The sequence below is a fragment of the Macrotis lagotis genome, chromosome X, assembly GCF_037893015.1.
Source record: "Macrotis lagotis isolate mMagLag1 chromosome X, bilby.v1.9.chrom.fasta, whole genome shotgun sequence".
In the NCBI taxonomy this organism is placed as follows: domain Eukaryota; kingdom Metazoa; phylum Chordata; class Mammalia; order Peramelemorphia; family Peramelidae; genus Macrotis; species Macrotis lagotis.
In genome coordinates this window covers 555,665,143-555,680,244 of record NC_133666.1, presented here as the reverse complement: position 1 = coordinate 555,680,244, position 15,102 = coordinate 555,665,143, and the positions used below count along the sequence as shown (strand labels likewise).

At 37.8% G+C, this 15,102-nt stretch overlaps 1 protein-coding gene across 3 annotated transcripts in view; it reads left to right on the top strand.

The window, feature by feature from the left end:
• Positions 1-15,102, top strand: part of SNX31 (sorting nexin 31) — a 106,131-nt gene that overhangs the window by 27,038 nt on the left and 63,991 nt on the right. For all 3 annotated transcript variants that reach the window (XM_074200659.1, XM_074200658.1, XM_074200657.1), the window contains exons 3-4: positions 1,973-2,087; positions 3,496-3,560. In XM_074200659.1, the coding sequence (XP_074056760.1) occupies positions 2,030-2,087; positions 3,496-3,560 (123 nt within the window). In that variant the 5' untranslated portion in view covers positions 1,973-2,029. The remainder of the gene's footprint in view (positions 1-1,972; positions 2,088-3,495; positions 3,561-15,102) is intronic.

Below are 15,102 nucleotides of genomic sequence, written 5' to 3'. Positions count from 1 at the left end.
CATTAGATTAGAGTCAATTTGTGAAACATCTGTGACTCTTATTAACAGAAACTAAGGCAAACATTTACCTTTTAAATATCAGTTAATCAAGAAATAATGGGATGCAAATAAGACAAGATTTTCTTTTTAGGATTTTGCAAGGCAAATGGGGTTAAGTGGCTTGCCCAAGGCCACACAGCTAGGTAATTATTAAGTGTCTGAGGTCGGATTTGAATTCAGGTCTTCCTGACTCCAGGGTCGGTGCTCTATCCACTGTGCCACCTAGCCGTCCCTGGAGTTTTTTTTTAAGATGCTATTTGAATCGTATTAGAAAAGTTCTTACTCCAAAAATCTCAAATTGTTTCCTCAGATGAACCCTGTCTCAAATAGGGGACATCTGTCAGTTTGACTCTTTTCCCCTTTTATTTCCTCAAGATTCCTATAAAATGTGCTTCTTTTTTATTTAACAGAAATAAAACCACTAACATGAAATCTGTATTTCATTTGTTTAAGCCTAGAAGACCTTGGAGTGGCCCTGCAGATTGATTTAACAAAAGTCATTCAGCATATCAGACCTCCTGAAATGGGGCACTGAAAGGTCAGGTGAATTGCCCAGGGTCTCTCCGAAGTAGAACTTGAATCCAGGTCTTCATAATTCCAAAGACACCTTGCTATCCATCATGTGAGACAGTCTCACACTTTTTTTTTTAATGCCAGTCATCTGATGACAGAGAGCATTGGGGTGCTGTACACATAATATATAGGTCTTTTTTTTCTATTTTAGTTCAAATTCTTGTTAGTATACAGCCTAAGTTATTTTTATATCTAGCTTAAAATTTTGTTCAGTGAGACAAAAGTAGAAAAGATTTGAACAGGGGCAATAGCAGCTATGCCACCTGTGTGATCTCAGGGCAAGTTAATTTTTCCAGACCTCAGTTTCCTTATATGTAAAATAAAGAGGTGGGAATCTGATCTCTAAGGAATGCCCTCTGGAACTCTAGATTTATAATTTTATGATCCTTATGAACCTTATACTCCTTATGATATAAATCTATGATTCTGTAATCCTACTCCGAGTTTGGTATTTATATCTCAGAGTTAATAGGCTGAGACCTTGCTCCTCCTCCTCCTTCTCTTCCCCTTCTCCTTCCCTAGGGACCTTAGGGATTTTGTGTATTTGTTTTCCTTCATCTTATATCTAAGCTTTTATCAATCAAATGAATGAAGATACAATTGTTACTTTGTGGGATTTCAGTACCTACAGGATGCTGTGAAACTTTGTCAATGAGGACCCAATGAGGGATTTTGTTGTTCTTGTTCAATTGTAACCAACTCTTTTAGTGACTTGCTGGATTTGAATTCATAAATATGTGTCTTTTGAATTTATAACCTAGAGCTTTGTACACAGTACTGTCTCCCTGTCCTATTGATTGGGTTTAGTAAAAATTATATCAGAGAACTTATGTTTCTTTACCTGCCTTCTAAATGATTAGGTAGGGAAAGGGGCATTTGAATTATTGACCCTAGAAATACTTATGTGAACTGTGTATATAAAATAAAAAAAACTAAAGTAAAGATGAACCCAAGGACATCCAAACACCCTTTAACATTCTTATCTATTAAAAGGCTATTTGTTTAAAAGGAACTTGATGAAGTAACTAGGGCAAGGCAATGGTGTGCTGATGCAGGATACTGAAATTTAGAAAACTTTGACACCTTGTCTTGGTCTTATTCCAGGCTGTGACCCACTTGCCACTTTGCTTCCCAAGAAACAGCCTTCAGCACTGTAGAAACCATGCAGTAACAACTTAGGGCAATCTTATCTAGCTGGTAGCTGTAAATGATTGCCTCTTCTTCCTCAATGCCTCAGGCACAAGAATTATTAGTTATGACTCAGTGCTTAGAATGCATTTTGCCCTGAGCTTGTGTGGTTTATTTTGATCCTCGCTCAGAAGTGTACTAAATTTGAAGTCTTATTTGTTTGACCTTCCAGCTGAGACGGGTCTTTGGGAATTGCCTTCCACCTTTTCCTCCAAAGTATTATCTTGCAATGACTACATCTATGGCTGATGAGAGGAGAGATCAGCTGGAACAGTATCTACAAAGTGGTATGTGTATGGATTTTTAAAAAGTTTGCCTTTATTGTATTAAAATTCTTGCAAAGATGCTATTTCCTCTTATATGTGACCCATTTGCTTGTTAGAACATGAGTTTGTTGATAGGAGAGGTTGTTTTCATTATTCTCTTTGTATCTCTAGCACAGGGCTTGATACATGGTAACTACTTAAAAAGTACTCTCTTCCTTCCTTCCTTCCTTCCAGCTAAGGGTCAGAGCAGTGAAATTCACAATAAATTTGAATGAGTAAGGGGAAAAAAGACTTTATACTTGCTTATATCGAATTTGTATTGATTATACAGAAGATCCTTGGAAAATGACAGAGATTGTATGGAGACACAAGGAGCAATAACATGAGATTATTATTATCTTCTGTAAAGATTTTTAAAGTATCTACTATATATTAGACACTATGATAGGTATTCACTGAAATGTAAAATACAATCCTTCCTCTTCAAATAGATGATAGTCACTCTGGGGAGACAGGGCATAGACACAGAAAGATAAAGAACACCATGAGTTGGTTGACATTAAATTTAAAATGTGTAGTTTGGATGGCAAGAGAAGCATGGATTATTATTATTATTATTATTATTATTCAGTCATGTCTGATTCTTCATGACCCCTTTTGGGGTTTTCTTGGCAAACATCCTGGAGAGGTTTATCATTTCCCTCTCCAGCTCAATTTACAGATGAGGTAACTGAGGCAAGCAGGGTTAAGTGACAGCTAGTAAGTGTCTGGTGTAGGATTTGAACTCAGGTCTTCCTGACTCCAGGGCTGTCTCTCTCTGTTCTCTGTGTCACCTTGGAGACTCATTATAAGAGCTCATGTGTACTGTGCCTTGCATGTAGTAGATGCTGAAGTGTTTGTTGAATTGAAAAGAGCATTGGAAGATTCACAAAGAAACCAGGATGGTTCAATGGAAATAGCCCTGGTTTTGGATTCAGAGCCATTCAGTAAATTATGTTTACTCCCTGTGGGAATAGAGATTGTAGTTGACTTTCAGACCAAATTTTCTTCATTGGTAAAATGAAGGCCTCTGGAGTCCTTGCAAAGTTCAGAATTATGGTAAGAGGTAGGTAATGCAAGTGTTAGAATTCACAGATGAGGAAACTACTTATTCAAGTGAGTATTAGAGACAGGATATGATGATTTCTTAGGTTTATCACTTGAGGAGATCTTGGACTAGGAGGGTCTTGTAATTTACATTTAAACAAACCAGATTGGGTTTAGCTAGCTGTCATCTTGGAGGTGATCCCATTCCTCCTAGATAAAGCATTGGCAGAAAGAGTGAGATACCAGGGTACAGTGTGAAATGAGAAAATTGTGGCTGGGCAGGGCCAGGCTTTCCTTTCCCATCTTTCCATGCTAACCCTGATTGGTGTCCATTACTTTCCAGTCCCTATGGATCCAAACATCTTGAGAAGTGAAGTCTTCATCCGTTTTTTTAAATCGCTTCAGCAGGTAAGTTTGACCTTCTTTTTGGAGGTAGCCAATCATCTGTATAGGTGGCCAGTGACATTCTAGACCAGCAAGAGAACTGGATGTTGAATTTTCAGTGTGAGCATTTTGGAAATACTATCAATCAGAACTTGATTTATTGTTTTGTTGATTATCTAAACTTGATCAATTGTTCAATCAATATTTGTTAAACGACTACCCTGTGTCAGGTCCTGTCTAAGTGCTGGGGATACAAAAAGGGGCAAAAGATGGTCCTTGACTTCAAGAAGCTTACAGTCTAAAACTGAAGACAATGTGCAAACAAATATTTTCAAAACAAGCTATATATTTAATAAATAAGAAATAATTAACAAAAGGAAGAAATTAAGAGGACTTGTAGAAGATAGGACTTGAGAAAATAATAATGATAACTAATATCTTAATAGTGTTTATTATGTGTGGGAACTTAAACTCTTTTAATTATTATCTTATTTTATCCTCACAACAATGATCTATCATTTTATAGATGAAGGACCTCCATTTTATAGATGAAGGACCTGAGGCAGATAGGGATTAAGTGACTTGCACAAGATCACACAACTAGCAAGTGTCTGAGGACAGATTTGAACTCATTTCTTCCTAACTCTAGGTCTAGGCCTCTATTCACTGTACCATCTTTTTGTTTTTAATGATTGAAACTTGAGTGTCTGTAATTATTTTCCTTTTTTTTGATAGTCATTAGTCAACACACTGTTGCCTTGCAAACTTGTGTTTTATCTGCAGACTTTTTCTTTTCCTGATCTGAAGACTCTAAACCTTAAGACAGTTTATTTAGACTGGAAGAAAATTGAGTTTTTCCTCATCTTTTGCCTCTTTGAAGTTAGCGATGATTTGTTAGAAATAAAGAAATTTCATGTAATAGGAAGAGTAGTGGCCTTGGAGTTCAGATATCTGGCTTCCAGAATTGATTTGACACTAACAAACTGTGTGACCATATACAATTCACTTCTCTGGACCTCAGCTTTCTCATCTGTAATGTGAGAGTTCCACTGAACAATCCCTAACATTCTTTCTCAGTCATAACACTTTTTAGTTCTCTGTTCCTGAGAAAGGAAGAGATTCTAACTTGCCTATTCTCTCTTCTGGCAGAGCCCTTGTTCTACTATCTAAATCTCTTACATCTCAGAGCTATAACATGTTGGGAGCAAGCCAAAGAGGGGAGGCAATGTGGAAGGAGCCCTGAGTTTGAAGCAGAGGACTTGAATTCAAATCCTGCCTCTGCTTCGTAATGCCTGGGCTATCATTTAACTTGTCTGGGTTCCTGTTGATTCATCTAAAAGGATGAAATGTATTGTTCTTGAGTCATAGCTGATACTCCATGATCCAATTTTGGGGGGGATTTTCTTAGCAAAGATACTGAAGTGTTTTGCCATTTCCTTCTCCAACACACTTTACAGATGAAGAAATGGAAGCAAATAGGATTAGGTGGCTTGCCCAGGGTCACACAACTAGTAAGTGTCTGAGACCAGATTTGTACTTAGGTTATCTTGACTCCAGGGACAATACTCTAGCCACAGTGTCACATTGGATTAGATGACTTCTAAAGTACCTTCCAGCTTTTAAGTTTATGATTTTATGAGACTTTCTGATTTAGATGACCTATAACAATTAATATTACCTTACAGCTGTGTCTAAGGCCTTTCTCACTCACTTCCAGTTTCTTGAGCCTTCCTTTTGAGGTTTTCTACCATTTATGTTGCCTATATCCTGTATCTGTATTTTTATTTACATGTTGTCTCTGTTATTAACTTGTGGACTTCTGGAGAACCAGGACCATAGATTTGTCTTTCTTTATATCCCTAGAAAATAACATTGCACTTGGTAACATAATAAGTGCTGAATGAGTGAATATGCTCAAATTTAGATATGTTAAAACCATGTATTTGAAGGATTTGAGATGTGAAGTCTTCCTGGGCTTTTTCCTGTGGCTGTTGCTTGGCCACATGCTGGGCAGCATTACCTTCATTAGATAGAAGGTGAGTTCCAGATTAAAAGGAATTTCATTTCCTCCCTGGGCCTAGGAAGTAGACAATGACATCTCTTCATCTTTGACTCATGGCTTTCTCACTGCTGGCTGAGCACATTAGTCATTTGGTTGGTATGTTAAGGGAGTGATTTTCTACTGGCCTTCTTGTGCTTGTCTGAATAGCAAAGAACTCAACCGACTACAGCTACACAAAAAGTACAGATTTTCAGTGAGTTTGATTCTCAGAATGAGGGAGGACAGGAGATGAGGTAAGAGACGCTATGTCAGGACAAGTGGGAGGTATAGTAGCCTTAATTCCATGGCCAATGCTTTAAACTGATGATTCCTCAAATAAGTTAATAAGCTGGGTCATGGACCCAGCTTTTAATCTATTAATTAGCTTCTTAAGCAATATTAGTCCAGCTGAGACTAGGGAAAACTTAAAGGGTTCAAGAATCTGCTTTTGGTGAGGATTTCAATAAGGGTCAAGATTAGGAGGAGGGTGAAGGAGAAGGAAGGCATCCTTTGAGTACTTTGTGCCCATGAATTTATCTGTCATAAGAGAGAAACACTGCCCATCTGTTTTCATCTCTAGGACAGAATAAAAGGAGATAGAACAACTAAGCTTTGGGGAAGACAAAACTCAGTTGAGGCTAGAGCAGAATGAAGTAGTCACTTAGGGATACTGCTAAGATCTAGGAGTGAACTTGTCTTTGTGAATCACCAGCAGCTCATACTAGATGGGGCAGTGTTTTTAGTTCTAAACTCTTGGGGGTCAGTGATGTGACCTAGTACATGCTTCATAGGGTCAGATGGACAGCTGGGAAGGAATTCAGAGATTCTCCTCATTTTACTGAGGAGGAAACAGACCCAAATACTTAATAATTGGATTGAATGGACGTGGCTGTTAGTCTTGCTGATAGGGCCAAGGGTTGGTTAGGTGATATAAAATATCATCATCATAAAATATCATCATCACCAACCACCACCACCACCAACAACAATAGCAGCATTTATATAGCCGTGCATTGTGCTAAGCATTTTAGAAATAATATTTCACTGGATCCTCATTGGAGCCTCCCAACAACCCTATCAGTAACATGGGACTATTATCTCCATTTTACAAAATGAGGAAACTGAAACAAACAGAGAATAAATGACTTGCCCAAAGATACACAGCTAGTAAGTGTCTGTGGATTGAACTCAGGTCTTCCTGATCCAGATCCAGCACAATATCCACTGAATCACAGGGCTTAGGTGGCTAATACCCCATAGGAATGTATGTTTAGAGAGTATAGGCATGACTAAGTTTGAAAAAACAAGATTCTGCCAATCAGGTCCACCATGGGTGAGAGGAAGGTTGTGTTGAGTTCAGAAGAAATAGTGGACAATAGGTGGGGCTTGCATAACAGTATGTTGGTAAATATTTATCAACCAGCTCTCTTGGGGGAAAATGTATGTTGACACTTTCTCTTTCACCTTTTTAATTTTAGACAGTCAACAAAACAATAAATCAAGTCCCGATGTATAGCATTTATCAATTGTCAAGATATAAACGTGAACGCTGAAAATTTGACAATTTGCTCTCATAAACTAGTTCAAGCTAGGTCCAACATACTAAGGGTTTCATGATATATGTGATGGAGTCCATTGAACAGGAACCTATCAATCTTAACTCCACTGGTGCTGCTTTCATAGTATTGGCATGTTTGGAGCATGTATTTACATGTGATTTTTTTACTAAACAACCATTTTTTTGCCAAATAATTATAGTTCTAAGGTGGGAATCAGTTTTAGAGGGGGAGAGCTTAACCTTTTTTGTGGATGTCTGGGGTCCTTTGGCAGTCTGGTGAAATTTATGAAACCTATATCAGAATAATATTCTTTTTTTTTAAGGTTTTTTTTGCAAGGCAAATGAGGTTAAGTGGCTTGCCCAAGGCCACACAGCTAGGTAATTATTAAGTGTCTGAGACTGGATTTGAACCCAGGTACTCCTGACTCCAGGGCTGGTGCTTTATCCACTACGCCACCTAGCTGCCTCCAGAATAATATTCTTAAATAATTGAAGGAAATGCTAAATTTTAGTTTGAGGCAAATAATGGTAAAGTTGTAATCACTTTTCCCATTCAACTTCACAGACTCATTGAAATTTATCCTATCCATCTTTGCACATGGTCTGTAGAGTCTGAGCAATCTTTACTCAGGTCTTCTCTGTTTTCTATGTTATCAGTGATTTGGTTAAGGTAAAAGTGACATGCTTAACAAATTTTCATATGGAACAAATCAAGTCAAAAAAGTATTTACTATATATCAGGCACTGGGTAAAGTGCAGAGAATAAAGATTTCAACAAAAAGAAAGACATTCCCTGCCCTCAAAAAGCTTCCATTCTAAGGGGGTAAGATAATATCCCAAAGAGCACTATGGCTTGAGGGTGAAATCCAAGGACTGAAGTGTGGTTTATGTGGATCCTTCCTCAAAATGGTGGTTCTGGGGAAAATCAGTCATGGGGAAAGGGGAGTCTTTAGGGCAGAGGGAGAAGGCATGTGTCATGGTGATGAACTCAGAGAAAGTCCCTGACAAGCTAGGACATGGGGTCAAATTAACTTAGATAATTGAGTAAGGAAAAATCTGATAGGATAAATGTTAATTGTAAACTTGAATTCAAAAAATAGGCTTCATAAATGAGAAAGGAATGGCTAGACAGATATTCATTAGGGAAAGAGCTGGAGATTTTAATGGATTGCAGAATTAATATTGAGAGTTAATAGTATGAGGCAGCTAGATGATACAGTGGATACAGTGTAGGACTTGAATCTTACCTGTTGCCTCTTAGCTTATATGACCCTGAGAGCAGATAGGTCGTGCAGGAGATAGAGCTCCCTGCCTGGAAACAGGAAGACTCATCTTCAGGAGATCAGATTCAACTTCAGATACTTAATTACTTGTGAGACCCTATGTTAATCCTATTTTCTTCAGTTTCCTCATCTGTAAAATGAGCTGGAGAATGAAATGGTAAACCTCTCTAGTATCTTTGTCAAAAAAAAACTCCAGGGGTGGCTAGGTGGTGCAGTGGATGGAGCACCGGCCCTGGAGTCAGGAGTACCTGAATTCAAATCCGGCCTCAGACACTTAATAATTACCTAGCTGTGTGGTCTTGGGCAAGCCACTTAACCTCATTTGCCTTGCAAAAACCTAAAAAACAAAAACAAAACTCCAAATGAAGTCACAGAGTCAGATACGACTGAATTGACTGAACAACAACATGTAACCCTGGCAAATCATTTAACCTCTGGGTCTAGCTTCCTCATCTGTGAAATGGGCATAATAATAATAATAGCCTTTATCTCTCACAGGGCTGTGGTGAGGACCAAATGAGTTAATAAATGTCAAGTGCTTTGCAAACAAACCTTAAAGCAAATGAAAATGTTAGCAGTGACAATGATATGCATTTAAAAAAAAATTCTACTGGCCTTGTTTGGAGTTAGAATAATTCTATCCATAGTTATCAAATATCTGGACTTTTCTGCATCTTGAAAAAATAATTAATAGACACATATCCTTTAGCTTTCATTCATAAGATACATGATAGAAAAAAGTAATCTCTAGAGTCAACAAGGATTTATTAAGCAAGTATTTTGCTAGATACTGTATTAAGTTCTAGGAGATACAAAGAAAGGCCCCAAAATAAAACAAACAAAACATAGTCACTACTCTCAAAGAATTAAAAAAGGTGAAATTCAAAAATGGTGGAAGCAACTTGCAATCAGTCAGGATAAATTAGGCTCCGAGAGGGAAGGCACTAAGATTAAAGAGGACTGGGGAAATTCTAAAGGAAGCCAGTGAGGCCAGGAGGTAGAAATGAGTAGGAGGGAGAGCATTCCAGGTTTGGGGATTAAAAAACAAACAAACTTGGGAGATAGCACTGTGTGGAAGAAGCACATATTGGTGACAAAGTTTAGAGAATGAAGGATGGTAGGAATCGTTAGCACACTGAGTGACAGAGCCTGAATCCAAAAAGGATCAAATTGAATTAGATGCAATAAATGAAAGGGAGTAAGATATAAGAAGCCTGAAAAGGGGGGCAGCTAGGTAGCACAGTGGATGGAGTACCAATCCTGGAGTCAGGAGAGCCTGAGTTCAAAATCTGGCCTTAGCCATTTAATACTTACTGGCTGTGTGACCTTGGGTAAGTTACTTAACTCCATTACCCCACAAAATCCAAAAGCAAAAATTAAAGAAGACTGGAAAATTCAGAAGGAGCCAGGTTATTTGTTGTTGTTGAACAAACAAACAAAAAAAATCACACGTCCATGAGGCGTGCATTGAAGCTGGCTTTATTACAAGAGTAATGAACATGGATATAGAATTCCTATACCTACTACAAAGGAGTTAACAATCTAGGGTTCAGGCCAATATTGTTCTTAAATCATTTCAGTCTTATCTGATTCTTTGTCACCCCATTTGGGATTTTCTTGACAAAGATACTAGAGTATCCTTCTCTAGCTCATTTTACAGATGAGGAAACTGAGGCAAACAGAGTTAAGTGATTTGCCCAGGGTCACAGAGCTATTACATGTCTGAGGTCAAATTTGAACTCAAGTTTTCCTGACTCCAGGCTCAGCACTCTATTTACTGCTCACTTAGTTATTTCAGGCAGCTTATAGTGAACTTTAAAAGCCAAACATGATTTTTATATTTGATCCTGGAGGTGGGGATCCACTATTGATATTATCAAATCTATATTTTGGGAAGATTAGTTTGATAGCTGAATAAAGGATGGACTGAGTAGAGAGAAATGTGAGGGAGGGAGATCCACCAGAAGGTTCCTTCAGTAATATAGGCATTGGGTGATGAAGGCCTGAACCAGGGTGGTAGCAGTGGCAGAGAACAGAAGGGGAGTTATACAAGTGATATCAGTGTTGGAATTCAAATAAATTAACAACCAATTCTCTGTCCTAATGACCATTTTAAGTATACAAAAAGATATAACAAAAGGTAGTTTAATATTTTATGTATTTAATAGTCAAATAAGAACAAAAAAAGATACACAAAACTAGATTATGTTCTATTACTCATAGTAAGTAAACATATCCTTATGAACATAGTAAGGAAACGTATCCTTATGAAACAAAAGCAGTCATGTGACCACAGCAGCCAATGTTGGAATATATGCAGAACCAAAACACCTATTCTAACTTTTTTCTTCTATTTCTATGGCTTCTGAAATGGAAGAAAAAAATAACCCTAGAAATCTATATTTCTTTTGGTTCATTTGTTCCAACTTCTTATTGGTTTCACCCATCAGGGAATACCATTTCACTCATAATATATTGGGTGAATTTTGGGCATAACACAAAGGGGAAACAAATGACAGTTTGTCACTCCCTGGTTCTTTGACATTTTTTCTCTTTACATTATTCGTTTGTTTACTGAAGTAACAAAAAAGAGGAAATTCAAATGTAGTATTTTATCAAAGATATAATGAACTTTAACAAATGAAGTATTACAAGCATGGTTCCATCAATTTTTTTCACCAGTGGATGGAATGAACATTACTTAAGGGTACCTAAAAAATGCTATTGCACAGATGAACATTAAAAAACAATAGGGAATGTAAATTTGTGATTTCCACATTGGGCAGCTACCTAGGCACCCACCTTAGAAAGAACCCTGATTACAAGTGCTATTTTAACAACTTGGTTCACCAAACTCATCATAGAATTAGGTGTCGGTTCTTAAGAACCCTTGCGAAGCTGCTGAATCTTACCACTGTATATTAAGAGAACTTCTGGAGTCAGAAGGTCCGTCTCAGGAACTTCCTAACTGTGTGATCTTGGGAAAGTCACTTAACCTATGTCTGCCTCATTTTCCTCATCTGTAAAATGAAATGGAGAAGGAAAAGGCAAACCACTCCAGTATCTTTGCCTAGAAAACCCCAAAATGAGTCACGAAGAGTCAGACAGAACTGAATGACAACAGAGCATGCCCTTGTTTCTTTACTCAATATAAATATTTCCATATGTCTAGGATCCCTCGCTTCAAGGACAGGAAATATCCAGAATTAATTTTGTCTAGTGTGAATGGGATTTAGAAAAGACACAGGTCAAGTTAGAGCTTGAATAGATTAACCTCCTCCTTAAGGAACATTCCCATTCTAACTAATCACAAACTCCTTTGAAAGTTAAAGACAGAAGTCTCCATTTACTCTTCCCCCCGCCTCTCTCTTTCCTCCTTCCCCTCCCCCTCCTCTCCTCCCTCTCTCCTTCCTCCCACCCTCCTCCCTCCCTTCTTTCCCTCCCTTCCTCTCTCTCTCTCTCTCTCTCTCTCTCTCTCTCTCTCTCTCTCTCTCTCTCATAGAGGGTGGATAGGAATCTGCCTATGATTTTATCTTATCTATATTAGGACCTGCTGGTATGGAACTCTCTCCATTGCTTTGTAGATTGGCTATTGTCTGGTAACAGGATTTTCAAGCACAGTGTTGTCTGGTAGGACTTTGAGATTAATTGACTTGTCAGAGATGGGATTTGAACTCATGTCTTTCTGATTCCAAGACCAGCAGAATTTTAGCACTTTAGATAACTCTAATGACATTTTTCTATAGTTTTCTTCCTTTTTCCACCCCTTTTCTAAATAGTTTCTCTTGAATTACTGTATTCAGAATCTTTGTCCAAAGAAAGTTTAACTAGGGCTATTGACAGCATCTAGTCCAATATCTTCATTATAATTGAGAAAAATGTGACCCTGAAATGTTAATTGACTTGTTTAATCAAACAACAAGTTATTGGCAGAGTTGACACTACAACTCAGTTCTCCTGACTCAGGGCTGACTGCCCGTTCTACTTGGAATCAATTTAACCTTGTTGCAAGTGAATATAGGGTATTTGGACTAAGATAATTATTCTGACCTCTTCTTGGGGCAGTGGATAGATCCTGGGACCTGGAGCCAGGAATAGATGCATTCAAATCTGTCCTCAGATACTTAGCTGTGTGACCCTGGGCAAGTCACTTGATCCTGTTTGCCTCAGTTTCTTAATCTGTCAAATGAGCTGGAGTAGGAAATGACAAACCACTTCAGGATCTTTGCCAAGGAAACCACAAATGAGTTATGAAGTGTCAGACATGACTGAATAACAACATGCAACAAATTACTCTGACTTTATGATTTGAGTCTTTTCAGACTCTATGAAATGTGGCGTTGAGGAATGAAAACCCAGAAGCTCTGTGTCTATTGTAAGGAGGAGAGTTGGAGTCTCTGAACCTATTTCTTTTTTTGAGGCAATCAGGGTTAAGTGACTTGCCCAAAGTCACAAAGCTAGTAAGTGTCTGGAATAGATTTCACCTTCGTTTCTCTGGACTGCAGGGCTGATACTCTAAGCACTATGTCACATTGATGCCCCTCTGAGCCTGTTAATTTAACTGTGTCCTCTGCAAATTTCCTTTTGAGTTTTGAGTCACTGGGCAAAGAGAAACCATTAACCCTGGAAAGTGACAAATTCTCCTCCATTTCAATCATTTGGTCAATAAAACATGTATTAAATGCTTATTATGTGTTGAACACTGTATTAAGCACTGGGGACCCAAAGAAAGGCAAAAATCATTCCTTTTGAACTCAAGGAGTTTCATTTCAAATGGAACTTTTGGTCAGGTGAGGTATAATTCCACTTCCTCAACCTATCTCTGCCTCCTCAGTCTCGCCTCACCCCATGTCAAAATTACAGAAGGGATGGAGAGTAATCTGTGAGGCAAAGCCACTAAGAGCTAGGGTGGCCAGGAAAGGCTTTCTGTGTAAGGTAGAATTTTAGCTGAATCTTGTAGGAAGTTGTGGAATTACAAGGCAGAGATGAGGAGGCAGAGCATTCCAGCCCTCAGTCAGGAGATAGGACAGCAAGAAGATTAGTGCTGTTTTGTGGAGGGGGATTAAAGCATAAACAAACTGGAAAGGCAGGAAGGAGCCTGGTAGTGACGGACTTTAAAAGCCAAAAGGATTTTTTATTTGACACTGGAGGTAATTGGTGTCAGTTTACTAAGTTGGAAAATGATATGGTCATACTTACCCTTTAGAAAAAATCACAATGGCAGCTAAGTTGGGGATGGATTGGAGAAGGAAGAAATTTGAGGTAGGACACCAGTTTAAAGGTGAGAGATGGTAGGGCCTGCATTATTTAGAAAATACCTTTTTATGTAGAGAAATGTTGAGTTGTGTCAGGAATGTCTGACTCTTTTGTGGTCCCATTCGGGTTTTTTTGTTTTTTTGGCAAAGATATTGGAGTACTTTGCTATTTGTTATTCCAGTTCATTTTACAGTTGAAGAAATGAGGCAAACAAGGCTAAATGATTTGCCTAGAATCACACAGATAGTAAGTGTCTAAGCAGGACTCAAAAGGATGAGTCTTCCTAACTCCAGGCTCAAGAATGTTATCCACTGAACCACCTACCTGGTCCACATAGAAGAATACTTACATCCAAATTATAGTTCTAGCAACGGTTTTAAAATGTTCCTGTCTTTTCATAGCCACTTCAACATTGACAAGTTCCATCTTTTTTCAATTTGCTGAGTATGAGGTGAAACTTCAGAATTATTTTGATTTACATTTCTCTGGTTATTAGTAAGCCGGAGCATTATTTGATGGTTTTTTTTTTTATTAATAGTTGGCAAGTCTTTTGATTTTGATTTGCAGTTGTGCAGCCATCTTTTTGGTCATGTCTGATCTTCATGCTCTCACTTGGGATTTTCTTGGCAAACCTGTAGTGGTTTGCCATTTCCTTCTCCAGTTTATTTTACTGATGAAGAACTGAAGCAAAGAGGTGTCTTGGGTCATAAACCTAGTGAGTAAGGCCAGATTTGAACTCATGAGGATGAGTCTTCCTGACTCTAAATCTATCACTCAATCCACTGTGCCACCCTGCTACCCCAATTATTGATTAGTGAGTTGAAGCATTATTTCAATTGCTGTTAATCATTTGTAAATCTTTTGAGAAATGCTCACTCATGGGATTTGACTATCTGTTTGGGGTCTGGTCTTTGGTAGTACATAGATCTGTTAGTTACCCACATATCTTGTAAATCCTTCTCCAATTGGAGATTATTAATATAAGTGTTTTTCTAAGGGAGAAAACTTTTCTTCTTATCCTAATTGAATTAATTTTTGTCTTGACAAAAATTTTGCAATTCATGTAACTGAAATGATCTGTTCTATTTTTTATAATTATCTCTTCCCCCATTTGTTCAAAAAGTCACCCTCTAGCCATTTCTGTGAAAAGCACATAATCTTATTTTCTATTTTTATTGTATGATTATTAATATCCAGGTAACATTTATGTGTTGACTATATCATAGCATTTATTGTAAGCTATTAACTAAACCTAATTTCTGCCAAACCATTTTCATGTTTTCCTCACTGGTTTTATTAATTGGGGAGTTCTTTCCAAGGTAATTTATAATTTTGATTTTAATTAATATGAGGTTATATTGAGTTCAGTTATTTCTGCTCCTTCCTTGCTTAGACTGTTGGATTGATCTTTTTTATCTTTTTAACCAG